The sequence below is a fragment of the Canis lupus genome, chromosome 33, assembly GCF_011100685.1.
Source record: "Canis lupus familiaris isolate Mischka breed German Shepherd chromosome 33, alternate assembly UU_Cfam_GSD_1.0, whole genome shotgun sequence".
Taxonomy (NCBI): domain Eukaryota; kingdom Metazoa; phylum Chordata; class Mammalia; order Carnivora; family Canidae; genus Canis; species Canis lupus.
Window position 1 is genome coordinate 18,861,124 of NC_049254.1, and position 14,679 is coordinate 18,875,802.

The window sequence follows — 14,679 nt, forward strand, 5'->3', positions numbered from 1 at the left end:
AGGTGGGCGGCGGCGCGGAGCCGGGGCCCCCGGAGCCCCGCGGAGCCGAGCTCTGCAGACGCGGCCGCGCCTCGGGGGGAGCCGGCCGAGGTCGCCCCCGCGTCGGCCTCGGGCTGCCGCCGCACCTCGGCCCCGGAGCGCAGGTAACTTCCCTTCCAAGGTCATCCGTGGGGCGGGGCGGGGCGGGGCGGGGCGGGGCGGCGCTCGCGGGCGGCGGGGACGGGGGCGGGACAGGGGCGCGGGCCGGACGGCGACCCGGGGCGCTGCGCCGCCGCCCCCGCCGCCCCCCGCCGCGCCCCCCGGAGGGCGAGTTTGCACCTGCGCGGGGCCGTCCCCGCCGGCGCCGGCAGGTGAGCTGTGGGGCCCGCGCGGTCGGCCGGCCCGGCGGGGAGCGAGGGAGCCCGGGCGCCGGCGGCCCGGCTGGGAAGGGGCGGCGGGGGCGGCGGGGGCGCCCGGACCCGGGTCGGGCCGAGCCGAGCGAGCGGAGCCGGGAACGCCTGGCGAACACGAGACTCCCCCCCTCCCTCCCCTCCCCCTCCCCCCCCCCCCCCCTCCCCCTCCCGGTTGCTCTTTCAGGCGTCGGCGGATAATCCGGGAGCGGCGTGCGTGCGTACGAGGTAGGAGCCGAGCGCTCTGCACCTTTGCCTGCTGCGGGCTCCTCGCACCTCGAGGCGGCAGGTGGGGATCATGACTCAGAAGGGCGGTGTGAAGCCGGGGAAGAAAAACAAAGCCGAAGAGCCCGAATTGGAGCCCCTGTGCTGCTGCGAGTACATAGATCGAAACGGGGAAAAGAACCACGTGGCTGCTTGTTTGTGTGACTGCCAAGATCTCGATGACGGATGCGACAGGTAAGGGCAGGGCCGCCTGGAGCTGACCCCGCTGGCCCCTCGGGCGCGGCATGCAGGACGCTGGATTCGCTCTTGCTGCTGTTTGCAGGCATCTAAGATTGAGAGAGAGCTGTGGTCCGCGTCAGGTGTGAGGATTTCATAAAGGTGAATTACTCAGGAGCTCACAACCGCACAGCTGTCTCTTCAGCTCAGTTTAGTAGGACATTATTATTTTTCACTTAAAGGGAGAAGCCGGTGGGGAGAACAGGCAAATAAAGGGATAGTGGCAGGTTAAATGTATAAAAAAATGAAGGGCAGACCAGAATCTGTAAATTTTATTTACTTACCTGTGTCCTTTTTTTTTTTTTTTTTTAAAGATTTATTTATTTATTAGAGAGAGAGCGCGCGTGTGAGTGCACGGGGAGAGGGAGAAGCAGGCTCGCCTCCTTGAGCAGGGAGCCCGATCCCAGGATCCTGGGATAATGACCTGACGGGAAGGCTGATGCTTAACCAACTGAGCCATGCAGGTGCCCCAGAATCTGTAAATTTAAAATGAACACGTTACTACTAGGAGGTTCCTGCCTTCTCTGTGTTCCCAGCGCCTAGGGATCGAGTACTTGAGGCTGGACTGCACCTGACCACAAAAGGCCTTGAGGGTTGAAAGATCATTTTCCTGCTGTTGGAATTGGCCTCACCCTTGTTCCTGGGGAGGCGATCCAGTCCAGAAGCCATGTCCCTGCCGTGGACTGGCTGTTTTCAGCACGAGCAGAAACGCTGTCTTGACCAGTATCATTGCATTTGGCTTTTATTTTCAAATCCATTATCCCAGGTGTTGGAAATTACTATCCGAAAAGGTGATATTTAACATCAGAGAAAAAATTTTGTACCGAACAGAAATAACGAGGTTTTGATCCATTTTCCAAATAATCCTATAGCTAAAAATTGTTGCCATATGGAAAGCATAGTGTGGGAGGAAATAAGGATGTTGGGAACCTGCTTTTCCCAATCATAATTACTTCCGGTTACGAAAGCTCACTGTAGTGGCACCTTGCTGACTTAGAGCTCGGTGCATTCATCTAGACGTGAAAAGCGTCTTGGGACCACCGTAGTTCACTAGCAGAGCCCTGCAGCCCCTATAGTTCTTTTGTCATTATTCCTTGATTGTGTCTTGAGTCTTTTTTTACCGGTATTTTTAAATTGATTTAGTCTAAAATCCATACGGAGAAAATGGAGCACTCTGCTTTAATGAATGGAAAAATGATGCTGTTTCCGTAACCTCCATCACTCGAGACCACAGCTTTTCCATTAACCTTCTAACTCTTTCTCCCTCCGCGCCCTTGAGACCTGGGCCATCCCTGAGCTCTTGGCTCCCTCCGTACCCTTCTCTGGAGAGAGGCTCCCAGTCTCCCTCTGTCCTGCTGTGGTGTGACTCCCGTGTTCTCATCTCCTCCTGTGCCCAAGTTGTCGCCTTACTTTTCTGAATTGTTGGTCTATAATCCAGAGTTACCATTCCTTAAACTGTTCATTGTCTTGTTAGCCTAAGTGTGCAAACATGTCAGCAAATCCCGTGTGTCCACGAAGCTCAGGCATTTGGCTCTTCCTAGCTCGCTCTCCCCTCTTCCTTCTGCAGCCCCTGGCCCCGCTACACTGGCTCCTCCCTGGGCGCGGGACAGGTGTGTGCTGCACACGTGCCGCTCCCCTGGGACGCCTCCCACCACCCCCCCCCCCCCCCCCCCCCCGCACCATTACCCGCCAGCTGTCCAGGTGTGGGGTGCACACCCCACCTTTTTCACAGAGATCCCTCTAATGACTCTACCCCATGGTGTCTCCTCTGAGCGCCTCACAGTGTTTGGCCACAGTAGTTCATGGGGCGGTTTTGCTGCTTTGTCTCTTCTCATATTTCCCGACCTCCCGTGTCGTCTTCACGACCAGATGATGAATTGTTCTGAGGATCTTAAGTCTCTAGAGTCACCCGGGTCCGAACAGTACTTGCCCAGGATACACCTGCATTCCCATGTATCTGCTTCGTGGAGAAATAGTTGTAACTGTTGTATTTCTAAACATCATCTCCCCTTTCGTGTTAAAAAGATGACCTGTGATCCGAAGAGCTCACGTTTAGTAGTTTGGAAGTAGAGAGCTTGGCCTTTGGCCCCTTCCAGCATGTGTCCTGCTGTTTGGCCTGCAGTGCTCCGTGGTTTTGAATTTAACAAACCCAAGTGAAGTGCCTTCTCTTTGTGCTCTTCTGAATAGATGGATCACGTGTAAGTCGGTGCAGCCAGAGACCTGCGAGAGAATCATGGACACGGTTTCTGATCGCCTCCGAATTCCTTGGCTGAGGGGGGCCAAGAAGGTTAACATTAGCATCCTTCCCCCGCTCATCCTGCTGCCCGTCTTCCTCCGCGTGGCCTCCTGGCATTTCCTCCTGGGGGTGGTGGTTTTGACCTCCCTCCCCGTGCTGGCCCTGTGGTACTACTACCTCACTCACCGAAGGAAAGAACAGACTCTGTTTTTCCTGAGCCTCGGACTGTTTTCTCTGGGCTACATGTACTATGTGTTCCTGCAGGAGGTGGTCCCCAGAGGGCGCGTGGGGCCCACTCGGCTGGCTCTGCTTACCTGCGGGTTATTTCTGATACTCTTAGCCTTGTGCAGAGCCAAGAAGAATCCAGGCTACCTCAGGAGCCCGGCGGGCAGCGAGCGGCCCGGGAGCGGCGGCCCCGCCGAGCGCCCGGGCCCCGGCGGCCAGGACAAGGCCCGGGGGCCTCTCAGCAGCCGCGCGCCGAGGGAGGAGCTTCGGGGCCCCCCCGGGGTGCCGGCCGGGAGCCCCGCCAAGGTGAAGGAGGACTGGTGCGCCAAGTGCCAGCTGGTGCGACCGGCCCGCGCGTGGCACTGCCGGATCTGCGGCATCTGCGTGAGGAGAATGGATCACCACTGTGTCTGGTATGTTGGGAGAACGTGGAGGCTCGCGGAGGGCAAAGCCCCGTCAGCCGCTGCCGAGCTCGGGCTTCTCCGGCCTCCGCGCCCTCCCAGCCGCACACCTGCACGTAGCCGGGGGCTGCTGGATGTGCCCACCTCGTGGGCAGTTCTCCCAGCTTCGCACGCGTGGGTCCCTCACTCGTTTCCTGAAGGCCCTTGTGGTGGTCGCTGTCGCTGCTGTCTTGCTCTTCTCTTCCGGGCTCCCCTCACTCACTTTCTTCTCCGTAAAACAAGTCTCTGCAGTTGAGTGAGAGAGCTATATATATATATATTTTTTTTAAGAATGGATCAGAATCAGCCTAGGCATATTTCCCCCGTCTGTGCTGGGCCTTTTGAGCGCAGAGCTCAAGAAAGCATTCCCATATTTGTTAGGGACTTTGTCCCCTCACGTGTGTCCTTCATCACCCTGATGGCTCCCAGTCCGCAGGGTTGAGGTGAGGCCCTGCCACGTAGCTCCCCGTTTTGCTCTTTGCGGAGAAACGGGCTATTTTGGTACCTGCCCGCTGGCCAGCGCCAACCCAGGACACAGGAAGGGCCCTGCCCTAGGACATGCAACTTGTAAAGACGATGTTGCTGCTTCACTGAGCAAATCTGAGGGAGGGTATAGTTAATTCAGATGCCAAGGCTGGAAGTAGCGTGCTTGCTACTCTGCAGCTCTTGGCTCTGAAGGCCCTGTGGTCAGTGAGTTATGCCTTCTGTGGCTAGGATTCTGGTCACATAGCACTACCCCCCCCCCCCCCCCCCCCCCCGCCAGCCCACAGAAGGGGACGTGGGGGAGGGAGAGGGTGCAGCAAGGCCAGGAGGGCCTCGGAGTGAACCTCAAGGGGGGGCTCAGGCACAGGGATGCTTTTTTCTGGGGCTTTCTTTAGGAGTAAACAGGTATTTTCACTCTCAGATTTTGAGTCTTCGTCATATATTCGTGTGTGTGTGTGTGTGTGTGTGTGTGTTTGGTGGGGGGGGGGTGGCCCATCGACAAGCGCTGGATTGCAGAGGGCCTGACAGCTCCATGTAAAGGAAGATCGCTGCCCTACAAGTGGCTATGATACAGAACTCTTTCTCCCTGACCAGCGAATTGTTCTTCACCTCAAACCCGGTTTCTAACCTCTTGGGAATCTTTGTATTAACATATGTGTTTAACATACATATTAACACACTATGTAATACTTGTGGTTTTAAAGTTTTGCTAACTGATGTCACCCTTTCCTTGTGGTGGTGGCTGCAGCATTAACACACTTCATAATTGGGTAATAGACTCGTTAGGATATAGAAAGATTCCTAGCCGGGTTCTGCTTTTTACTTGGTTACATCCTTAAAGTAATGATATGGTTTCACTTTGGAAAGAGCAGAGAATATAAGGCTACGCCTCTCAGTGGGCAAGTTTTTAATTCCCTAAAGGTGAAAAATAAGAGAACTTTTTAATTATTGAAATCCACATTATCCCTGTTTTTGAAACTTCCTTGTTTATTATGTGAATTATATGGAAAACTTTTTTTTTTTCTTTTTCGTTGGACTGTAGTTGATCTACAATGTTCTGTTACTTAACAGGTGCATGGCATAGTTGTTCAACGTGTATATTCATTATGAAATGATCACTGTGATAGCTTTAGCTGCCATCAGTATCAAGAACCTTAAAAAATGTCTGCTTTTTCTTCCCCCTATGCTGTTTTGAGGATAAATAGCTGTGTTGGAGAATCAAATCACCAAGCATTTATACTTGCCCTTTCGGTCTTCTTGCTCACTTCGGTGTATGGGATCACACTGACCTTGGACACCATCTGTAGAGACCGAAGTGTCTTCACAGCTCTCTTCTATTGTCCTGGAGTTTATGCAGATTACAGGTGAGATGCTACCGGGGCACGGAGCACAGAGACGAGGGAATGGGTGGGTGTTGCCGTTACCTAAGGGGCTGTGATTTGCTGCCAGGGTAGGAGTTTCCAACCAAAAGAGAGGACAGGCTGTTGGATGCTGGGTATCCTTGAAATGGCCAAAAAATTGTGCCTTTTTCTAGGGTGATGTCAGAAGGATCGTTGACCCTTACAGAGTGAGGAACTAGTACCCTCCTGCAAGTAGGACCGGGTTCAGTCAGGGACTTCCAGAGTCAGATGGCCACGTGCATGCCCAGGGTGGCAAGAGTGAAACTAAGACCGTAAAAGAGCAGTCCCAGGGTACGTGTGCAGTCTGTTTTGTCATAAATCATCTCGGCAAGTCCTCACTTCATTGCAGCTTTCTCGTGCTCTTTAGCCCTATCTTGATTCATTGCTTCTGACCCCTTTGTGGAGCCTCACAGTTTCTGTGACATGTCTTTACTTTCTAACCTCCATTGGTTTTTCCTGTTCTACTTTTTGAAAAATCACCACTCATGATTACTGTGGTATCTAGGTCAAAATTTCCTTAGTTAGGCTGGGGCACATTTCTGTATTGTAAAGATCTCTGTGTGCTTTGCTGCGTCAGCCCCAGCCAGCCCCTCCCCAGATGGCTGCGGGCCCCTGCCTCTGTTCTTCATCTCCTCCACGGTCTCCACTGATGCGGTGCTGTGTAGTATCTGTGCCTTCCCCCCCCCGCCCCCAACCTGCTCTGAGCTAGGACAGCGCTGCCTTCGTGGTTCTTTTCTCAGAACAATCTCTGCTTTACCCACATAGCACCCCTGTGAAGGTATTTATTAGTCTGTGGACAGATCTCCCATTGCCATTATAGATCTAGATATTTGTGGGCATTATTAGAACAGGTTGGTCCTCCTCCTCAGGGTAAGTTCCTTTTTTTTCTGTATTGAGTGTGCTAGTAGGTTGTGAAATTCTGCAGTCACAACTGTGCGTAATAAATGTCCTCCAGCAGAGCATGGCTGTATGTGGTGAAGCATGAGTTTTGTGGGCTTTCTGGGGGCCACTGACATAGAATGAGGAACCCAGGCTGCCATTGGTACCTACCCAGTGTACAGGTGCTTCATGTCGCCTTGTTGAGCCCTGGTGTTCCTCATCTTTATGGTGAGGTCATCACCTCTGGGTCCCTTTCACCTTAACAAATGAAGATTCGGGATAGGTTCATTTCCAGTTAGCTCTTCATTTGCAAATGTTTGAAAATAATCAATTGGTGGACATGAATCAGCAGCCTCTCCTGTCTCAGTAAGGAGCTGAAGGGAGCTTTCTTGTCCTGTGTGATTGTTCGGGTTGAGGAAGCCGGACCTGGAATGTGATTGTGCTTCTACGTAGAAGTGAAGGGAAATATGAAACAAGACGAAATCAGAGAGGGAGACAAGCCATAAGAGACTTTTAATCATAAGAAACAAACTGAAGGTTGCTGGAGGGGAGGGGGTTGGGAGGATGGGGTAACCGGGTGATGGGCATTAGGGAGGGTCCTTGACGCAATGAGCACTGGTGAATCACTAAATTCTACCCCTGAAATAAATAATAACACTTCTACATTAACTACATTGAATTTAAATAAAATTTAAAAAAAAAGAAGTCAAGGACTCGCAGTGTTGGGAGTTGTCTTCTCACTTGTGTTCACCAGCATTGTGCCGAAGAGAGCGGAGACAAATGCTTGAGCACCGTTCCTGGGTCCCCATCCAGGCTTCCTTGAGGACGTGTATAGCAGTGTCCTGGTGCCTTGATTTTCCCCAGTTAAGAATAATTTAAGAATTGTTCGTTCATTTGATAGATTCTAAATGCTGTTATGTCAGCCGCTGTGTTGGTTGTATGGGGGATACAAAATGCAGAAACGTCCTGGCTGTTCTAATGTACTAGAAAAAGAGCCCCCCAATAATTCTAGCATGAAAAGGACATGCAAGTAGTCATAAGGTAAGCATTCAGGGTCCTGAGGGTAGAAAAGTATCCTCCGAGTAGGATAATCGGGGAAGGCGCCAGAGTCCTCAGTAATGGGTACCGTGTGCGTCCAGTGTCGGGATGGTGCCAGCTTTCTGACTGGAGAGATGGGCAGTCCTGACCCCCTCTTTGTCCTCCAGCTCGGCTCTGGCCTTCACCTGCGTGTGGTACTCCGTGATCGTCACGGCGGGCATGGCCTACATCTTCCTCATTCAGCTGATTAACATCAGTTACAACGTCACCGAGAGGGAAGTCCAGCAGGCCCTGCGTCAGAAGACGGGGCGCCGGCTCCTCTGCGGGCTCATCGTGGACACAGGCCAGTACAATCGGGGCTTCCTGCGGAACTGGCACCAGTTCTCCACGCTGGGCGCCCCCCCCTTCCACCACCCCGCCGAGGACATTGTCTGAAGTGCCTTCTGTGTGGCTCTGTGAGGGGTGGCCCGCCCTCTGCTCCCATCCATCGAACACTTCAGTGTCCGCGCAGGATGTTCATTTTTATCCCCAGTTTCTTAAAAGGCTATATAGGGCCACGCTCAGGTTTAGACACTGGACTGGGAAGAAATGAATTTTTCTGACTTCAACTTAAGAGATTTTTATATCAAAGCAGTGAAAGTAGAGCCATTCTTTTCCAGTCACCTTGTTAACTCAGTCACCAGGAGTAGGAAAAGGATGTGGATTGCTAGTGCACAGATTGGTAGAAGCAATGCCCATCCGTTAGTTAGGGGAGAAAGAGTTTGCATCAGGAGGGTTTCCAGTCCCTCTTTCAGTTCCTGATAGCCATGTGACCCTCAGTTGAGTCGCTTCCCCAAGTCTCAGGTTCATCCATAAGCGGGGTGCTGATGCTGGCCCCGGCCACCTCACCGGCATGAGGGTCATGCGAGGGATGCGGTATGTGGGAAGCACTGGGAAGTGACTGCAGCACCCAAGAGGGATGAAGTATTATTAGGAAAACTCAAAGACCAAGAGAAATGTTTGTAGGTCAGAGTACTGAAGCCAAAACTACCAGAGTAATCCATTTTCAGCATTTCAGAATGAAAGATCCTGCGATACCACATTGTACAGTTGCGGGAATCTCTCTTTCTGAAGTATGAGACGTTAACTACTCAGACAGGATGGTCGGATGGATGCACATCGTCCCCTGATCCTGAAGGCGCAGTCGATAAGCTACGATTATCGGTAGGATAATACAGTGGTTGTGAGTTTAGGTGATGAGTCCTTATGTTTATCTCTTTGTTTCTATATTTATTGTTTGGATTTACACTAAATAGCTCCAAACTCCAATAGGCATTACTGTTTATTTCCTCTTTCCGTGTTTCACCTGGGAAGGTGCTAGCACACTTAGGATGAGGCTGGAAGAGGAGAACAGACACCCCTGTGGGGAGCACTTCACTCTCGCTCCTGGGTAATGTGGCTGATTAATAATCAAGGGCTTGATTAACCCCCCGCACCCCCAGGAAGTAATGCAAACGCCGTCAGTTACAGCACTCGGTTGCAAAAACCAGTTTTCTGGCACAAACTCTCTGAGAAGTTGATTGACCAAGAGGTCAATCCTTGCACATGACTTCTCATTGACCTTTCCCTAGAAATCTCGCTTGGAGAGAAAAAACAGGGTATATGTGCTTTCCGCTAATTCATGGCTTATGGTTCTTCCCTGGCTCTTTCTAAGATCATGTTATTTTAATCATATCTTAAAACTGAAAACATATGAAAGATTAAATATTTGTAGAGAACGGGTCTGTTCTGCCATAGAGGTAAGATGAGGCACTTTTGGATGGGGAAAATACCCTCTTGAAATATTTGGTTTTATACACGTACTAATTTTGCAATCCCAAAGAAAATTCATGAGTCCCTAAATTTTCTTTGGTTTATAGCTTAATGTAGGGGAAATACTGCCAGCTGTTTCAGTCTGTGCGTGCATGCTGCTGTCGTAAGAAGTTCATACGTGTTGCGAGGAAGTACTGCTACTTCCTGCAACTCTACCCTCGGTGGCTGGCACCATCCCTAGTCCTGCTGCGAAACAAAGCTGTCCTCCAGACACTCACCACATTTTTATACAGGCTTGTCGCTGCTCTCCCCAGAGATGGATTGTTTAACCAGTGAGAGGCTCCGTATTCCACTGGGATGAGCCAAAGAGCAAGTCTGGGGATGTTAGCAGTCTGCGGTTTCTCCAGTGATGCCCTTGCTCTGGCCCAGAGTCAAGCATTCATTTGGAATTAACGTTGGATCCCACAGAACGAGTTCCTTGCTGCTAGGTTTGTGATAAGAGAGGAATAAGGTCAGGGCCAGCACATGCGGCCAGGAATCCCTAGTTGCGGTCTCTTGGATGCCAGATGTACCGCCAACTCTGATCTCCTAACATTAGATGATAAAAATTCCTAGGAACAATAAGACAGTGATTTTAGCCTCTTGCCGAATCTTTAACAGCCATCAAAACAGAACACGATAAAGATGAGTGGTACCCAGAAGACCACGATCAGGTGGGAGAGCTAGGAACGACTGCCGGTTTTATCACGCCCCCCTCCTCCCATGGCTTACCTGCGGGGGCCCCACTCAGATTCCCTCCCCTGTGGGAGGACTCCTTCTATAGGATTCTGGCTGGTTGGAATCATGGTGCTTGTTTTCAGTTCCTTGAGGTCTTCGCGATTGGCATATGCAGGAGCAAGCCCAAGGGTTTGAAAAGTGCAGTAGCTGTGTGGGGGTAGAAGCCTACTGAAGTATTTGCAACCAACAAGGGGCCGTCTGGGAGCAGGGTTTCTCTAGGCCCTGGGACACCCTCCTAAGTCTGCACTTCTAGATTCTTATATCTGTTTATGACCCGGAACGATTTGAGGGATTTTGTCCTTTTAAAGGACAAGGCTTGTGAACGACTGAGTCCCAGAGAAACCAGTGGTGGTGGTGGTGGTGGTGGTGGTGACGGTGACGACGATGATGATAGCCGTGGGGACAGTGCTCTGCAAACCTATGAGCCGGCAGTTTGTTGGCCATGAGGGCAGGTCCCTCCGCCACCCCCAGCATAGTTCCCTTTCCTCCCCCACCCTCCCCTCCACTTCCTCAGCCTGTTAGTAAACATAGGGATACGGAGCTCGGCAAATGATCTACGTTCTGACCTCCTCCATTTCGGCCACGCCATTGTGTACAATTTCTGGGAAGGAGAAGTGGGTCCTTTTGGAAGATTTAAGGGAAAAATAGTTGACGATCAGGATCAAATGAAAGGAGAAGGTCCTTCAGTATCTAAAATGTTGGGGTTTTTTTTTGTTGTTTTTTTGTTTGTTTGTTTTTAATGATACCCAAAAAGTACTTTGGTCATAGCTGGGCCCACCTGAAATGAAATGACCATTAAGAAGCCTTAAGTGAGTTTTAGGGACCCTGCCGCTCATGTCACCTCAGCCTCTGCTGTGTTTGCTTAGGATACTGGGAACCTTGGCCATTCAAGTAGTGTTGTCCTTTGGTGAATAAAGTAATTGCTGTCTTCCACTGTGCCACCTGCCTAGCAGAGACTGCTGCAGGCCTCCTCTAATGCAATAGCCCTTGGTACTCCTAATATTTTTAGTAAGAGAAAGTTTTCTATACTAGAATCTTCCACTGCCAGAAAACACAATGCCAGGACGGTTTCTCTGTAATACCGACCATCTGCTTCAGAGACTCTCTTTCCTTTGGGTAGGACGTTAGCTTTTTATTACAAAACTCAACTAACATAAGCAAAAATACGAAATCTAGAAGCACAGTTTTAACCAGGATGTTTAACAATGCTTTGTGACGTTTAGGGGTCTCTTTAAACGAGGTAAGTAGGTTTATAGGACTTCATTTTAGCCATATTTAGGTACCCTGCCTTTGCAAAAAAGAGAATTTCCTCAAACAAGCGAGGGATGATAGAGACTTTTGGTCGCAGCACCTGTTTGGAATCTGGTCTTCTCGTCAGCCTGGCAAGTATGCCATTTTATATTAAACACTGCCAAGGTGATGCAGGGAAGAAAGGAGAGCTCTGCTCACCTTAGCGCGGAATAAAATCTCCTGCGTTCTCGTGGGTGTTTGCTGTGATTAATAGAAACGTTTTGCAAAACCAGCTAAATGTGATCCTGTTGCTAATGGACTGTTACCCCAGTTCAGTTGGCACCAAGTGCTCTCCTGTAGCAGCAGCAGCAGCCAAAGACGGAATGGTTAACGGAGACCAATTTCTTAGAGGTTGTGGCTATTTCCAGCTATTTCTGAGTTGGGCTTTTGACTTACTGCCACTCTAGCCTTCCTGGTGGCACCTTCACGTCTAGAAAATCCATACTTTAAAGGCAAAGCTTTAAAACCAGAGCTTAGTCTATTCTAGTGACCGATGCACCAGACATCCCTCCCGTCTTTCTTCTTGGGGCACCGCTGACACGATGCCATGTTCTAGACCTTGCAAGCTCAGTCCTGCTCTGATCCCGTGGCCTGGGGGATTCGATGGCTTACGTTGTTAGGGCTTTTGAACCTTTTTATTTGATTACATTTCTGGGTCTGATGTTAGGCTAAAGGAAGCCCGGGAATATTTAATATTCGATACTTAATGTCACTGGCCCAGCAACACTAAAGGGGATTCCCGACGCCGGCGCTGGAGGCTGCAGGCTAAACGTTTTGCACTGTTTTTATACTTGTATTCATATCCTCTTATCACCTCAGACTCAGACACAAGGCCTTTTAAATGGAGATTTAAAAAATTACTGCCATTTATGTAAAATAACGTACTGTGACCAAGTTGCTTAAATGGAAAATAAAGTGCTTTCTTTAAGGGAAGTAGCTGGTGTTTCTTCGTGCGTCTCCTGAACTCTTGCTTTGAGAGAAGCCTGTTAGAGCTGGGCTGCTCCTCCGCCCACTGGTGCGTCCCCATCCTGTGGATGGACCGCAGTTACCCCTTGCCCTACACTGCGCTTTTCCTGTGGTTACTTTGCTGGTTTTGCAGGCCAGGGACGGTGCTTATGTGGGCATTTGGTTAGCAGGAACATCTCCAGTCCTGCTTCTCGGGCAGCCCACCCAGCAACAAGTGCAGGCCGCTGACCGAGGGGATGTTCCTGTGGCTTCAGGAGGTCCCTTAGGGAGGTAAGAGGTCCCCACTGGCCCAGTCAGAATGTGGGTGCGAAAGACACTAACTGATGCTTGAGGTGAAGTAAAAATAAAAGAGAGCTTGAGAGAGAAAACTTAAGCTTTCTGAGGTTTCTTTAGGCCCCTGGCACATGACGTAAGGGAGCCACCCTTCCTTCTCTGGGGCCTGGCACTGACGTCTGGGTGCTGACGTCGCTGGGTAGCATCTGCTCCAGTAGCAACCTGGCTGCGGGAGGGATAAGCAGAGAGTGATCTGGATGGAAAGGGATTCAAGAGGAGTTACTTTTAGTCCTGTTTTCATTAGCGGCTGTTAAACCGTTTTTAGAGGTCAACTGTATCATCCTATGAAAGGAAAAGACGTGTGGGGGACAGGATAGAGAGGGAATAAAGTGCAGCTTAGAGTGTGGTGTCCTTTCTTGAGTAAATCCTCACACGTGTCCCCCAGAAGGAGGACGTAAGTCACTGCAGATGCAGATAGCGGGGCTAGATCGCCCTTCTGGGAAGTAAGGACAATCACAATTTATTGAACACACAGCATTTTATTTTACCAACTAGAATGGTCAACTTAGCAAACAATGGTAGTTGCCTCGGGGCTGCAAGGGACTGTGTCATACTGGGTACACTGGTTGGTTATAACAAATTCAACTACTAGACCTGTATTTTGGAATGAGCATTTTTTTTTCTAGCAGGTAATTCAGACATTTCACAGAAGAGCATTTTGTCAGTCTTTATAGTGATCCGCACCTGAAAGATGGAATCGGTCTTGGAATTCAAGAGAAGTACGTGGAGGCGCGGCTCAAACCGAGCCGAGGACTAGGAGACGGAAGGTGTTGTCTGGAGTAGCGGCTGGGAGCACGGACAGACACCTCCGTGAACTGCTGGACCGCCCGGGACAGTCATCAGCCTTTGGACTTCCCTCAGGCCTAGCAGGTTGTGCTGAAGACAGGGGCCTTGGGTGCCACAGTTTCCCTGAAATGAGACGGGGCTGCCCATAGGCCGTTGGCTCCGTGGTGTCCCGCCTGCCGCGATGCCAAGCTGCTGGATGACTGACCCCCTGTGACTCCCTCTCTGCATACTTGCTGCCTCTAGTTTCTATTAAAGTTACATCTGTCAACACCCCGTGTTAAGCTGTAAGGACACATTTTCCTTCACAGACTCAGGCAGGCACACACTTGTCCTCTTAAAGTTTATGATGCTGAAAATAGAAGGGATGCATTTGAGTAGTGGAGCTGTACCCTGCTCTTTGAGGGACCGGCGGAGACGGATGCTCTCGTGAATGAATTAGCAATCCAAGAGAAATCAGAGGAGGAAGTCAAAGTCCCTGGAAGATTCCTTTGATCTAAGAAGTAGCTGACACAACGCGGAGCAGGGGGACGCATGCGTATGTGGGTGCCCATCCGGCGCCCCCCTGGTGCCCCACAGGCTCCTCTGGCTCCTCCGACTGTGCCCCCCAAGGCTCACGGTGGGGCGAGCAGCTGGAAGTCTGGGAGAATTTCGGCTACCTTCCTGCGGAGTTGCGCTCGCCTTTCTTCTTTTTTTCTTTCCTCTTTCATAAACTTCACAAACTTCTTCCAGGTCTCAAATGTGATCCAGAGAATCCTCCTTTAAACACAAAAGGAAAAAAAAGTTAAACACCATGGACTGGTTGACTTTCCGTCTGAGGTACATTAAAAACCGCAGAAGAGTAATTCTTGGAGTAAAAAGATAATGTTCTATAAAAGATGGAGAGGCCAAAACTGGGATTCTACGAAGAAAATAAAGCAGCGAAAGAGGATGGAGGGACCGACAAGTTACTTTTATTTTCCATCGGGGGGTCAGAGAAACCCTCTGGAGGTGACACCGAGGCAGAGCACCCAGGGGCCCCCGGAAATGCAGGCCACGAGGCATCCCCAGGTCATCTGGTCACAGCCTGTACCTGTGCTCAAGACGGGACCAGCGGCCTGGAGGCTCCAGCAGCCGAAGCCCTGAAGGTAGAGATGCTGGGAGAGCAA

The 14,679-nt window shown here is 50.8% G+C and overlaps 2 protein-coding genes across 7 annotated transcripts in view; one reads left to right on the forward strand and one right to left on the reverse strand.

The window, feature by feature from the left end:
* Nucleotides 1–63: 63 nt before the first annotated feature.
* On the forward strand, nucleotides 64–12,382 carry ZDHHC23 (zinc finger DHHC-type palmitoyltransferase 23). Of its 3 annotated transcripts, none has more exons than XM_038582855.1 (5): nucleotides 64–143; nucleotides 577–848; nucleotides 3,078–3,764; nucleotides 5,471–5,638; nucleotides 7,759–12,382. In XM_038582855.1, the coding sequence occupies exons 2-5, from the start codon at nucleotides 688–690 to the stop codon at nucleotides 8,024–8,026; spliced, it is 1,284 nt and encodes a 427-aa protein (XP_038438783.1). In that variant the 5' UTR covers nucleotides 64–143; nucleotides 577–687; the 3' UTR covers nucleotides 8,027–12,382. The 3 variants fall into 3 exon arrangements, with proteins under 3 accessions (XP_038438783.1, XP_038438786.1, XP_038438784.1); XM_038582858.1 differs by having other exon boundaries at nucleotides 5,480–5,638; XM_038582856.1 differs by lacking the exon at nucleotides 64–143 and adding an exon at nucleotides 279–350.
* An 825-nt stretch (nucleotides 12,383–13,207) lies between these two features.
* CCDC191 (coiled-coil domain containing 191) overlaps nucleotides 13,208–14,679 on the reverse strand; it is an 88,487-nt gene continuing 87,015 nt past the window's right edge. For all 4 annotated transcript variants that reach the window (XM_038582860.1, XM_038582859.1, XM_038582861.1 and 1 more), the window contains one exon: nucleotides 13,208–14,290. In XM_038582860.1, the coding sequence (XP_038438788.1) occupies nucleotides 14,146–14,290 (145 nt within the window). In that variant the 3' untranslated portion in view covers nucleotides 13,208–14,145. The remainder of the gene's footprint in view (nucleotides 14,291–14,679) is intronic.

Excerpts from the sequence above, each read along its gene's own strand:
- ZDHHC23 (XM_038582855.1), top strand. The coding sequence starts at position 688 with ATGACTCAGAAGGGCGGTGTGAAGCCGGGGAAGAAAAACAAAGCCGAA. Across the intron at positions 849-3,077 it reads CTCGATGACGGATGCGACAG|ATGGATCACGTGTAAGTCGG; the intron begins GTAAGGGCAGGG and ends TCTTCTGAATAG. Across the intron at positions 3,765-5,470 it reads ATGGATCACCACTGTGTCTG|GATAAATAGCTGTGTTGGAG; the intron begins GTATGTTGGGAG and ends TGCTGTTTTGAG.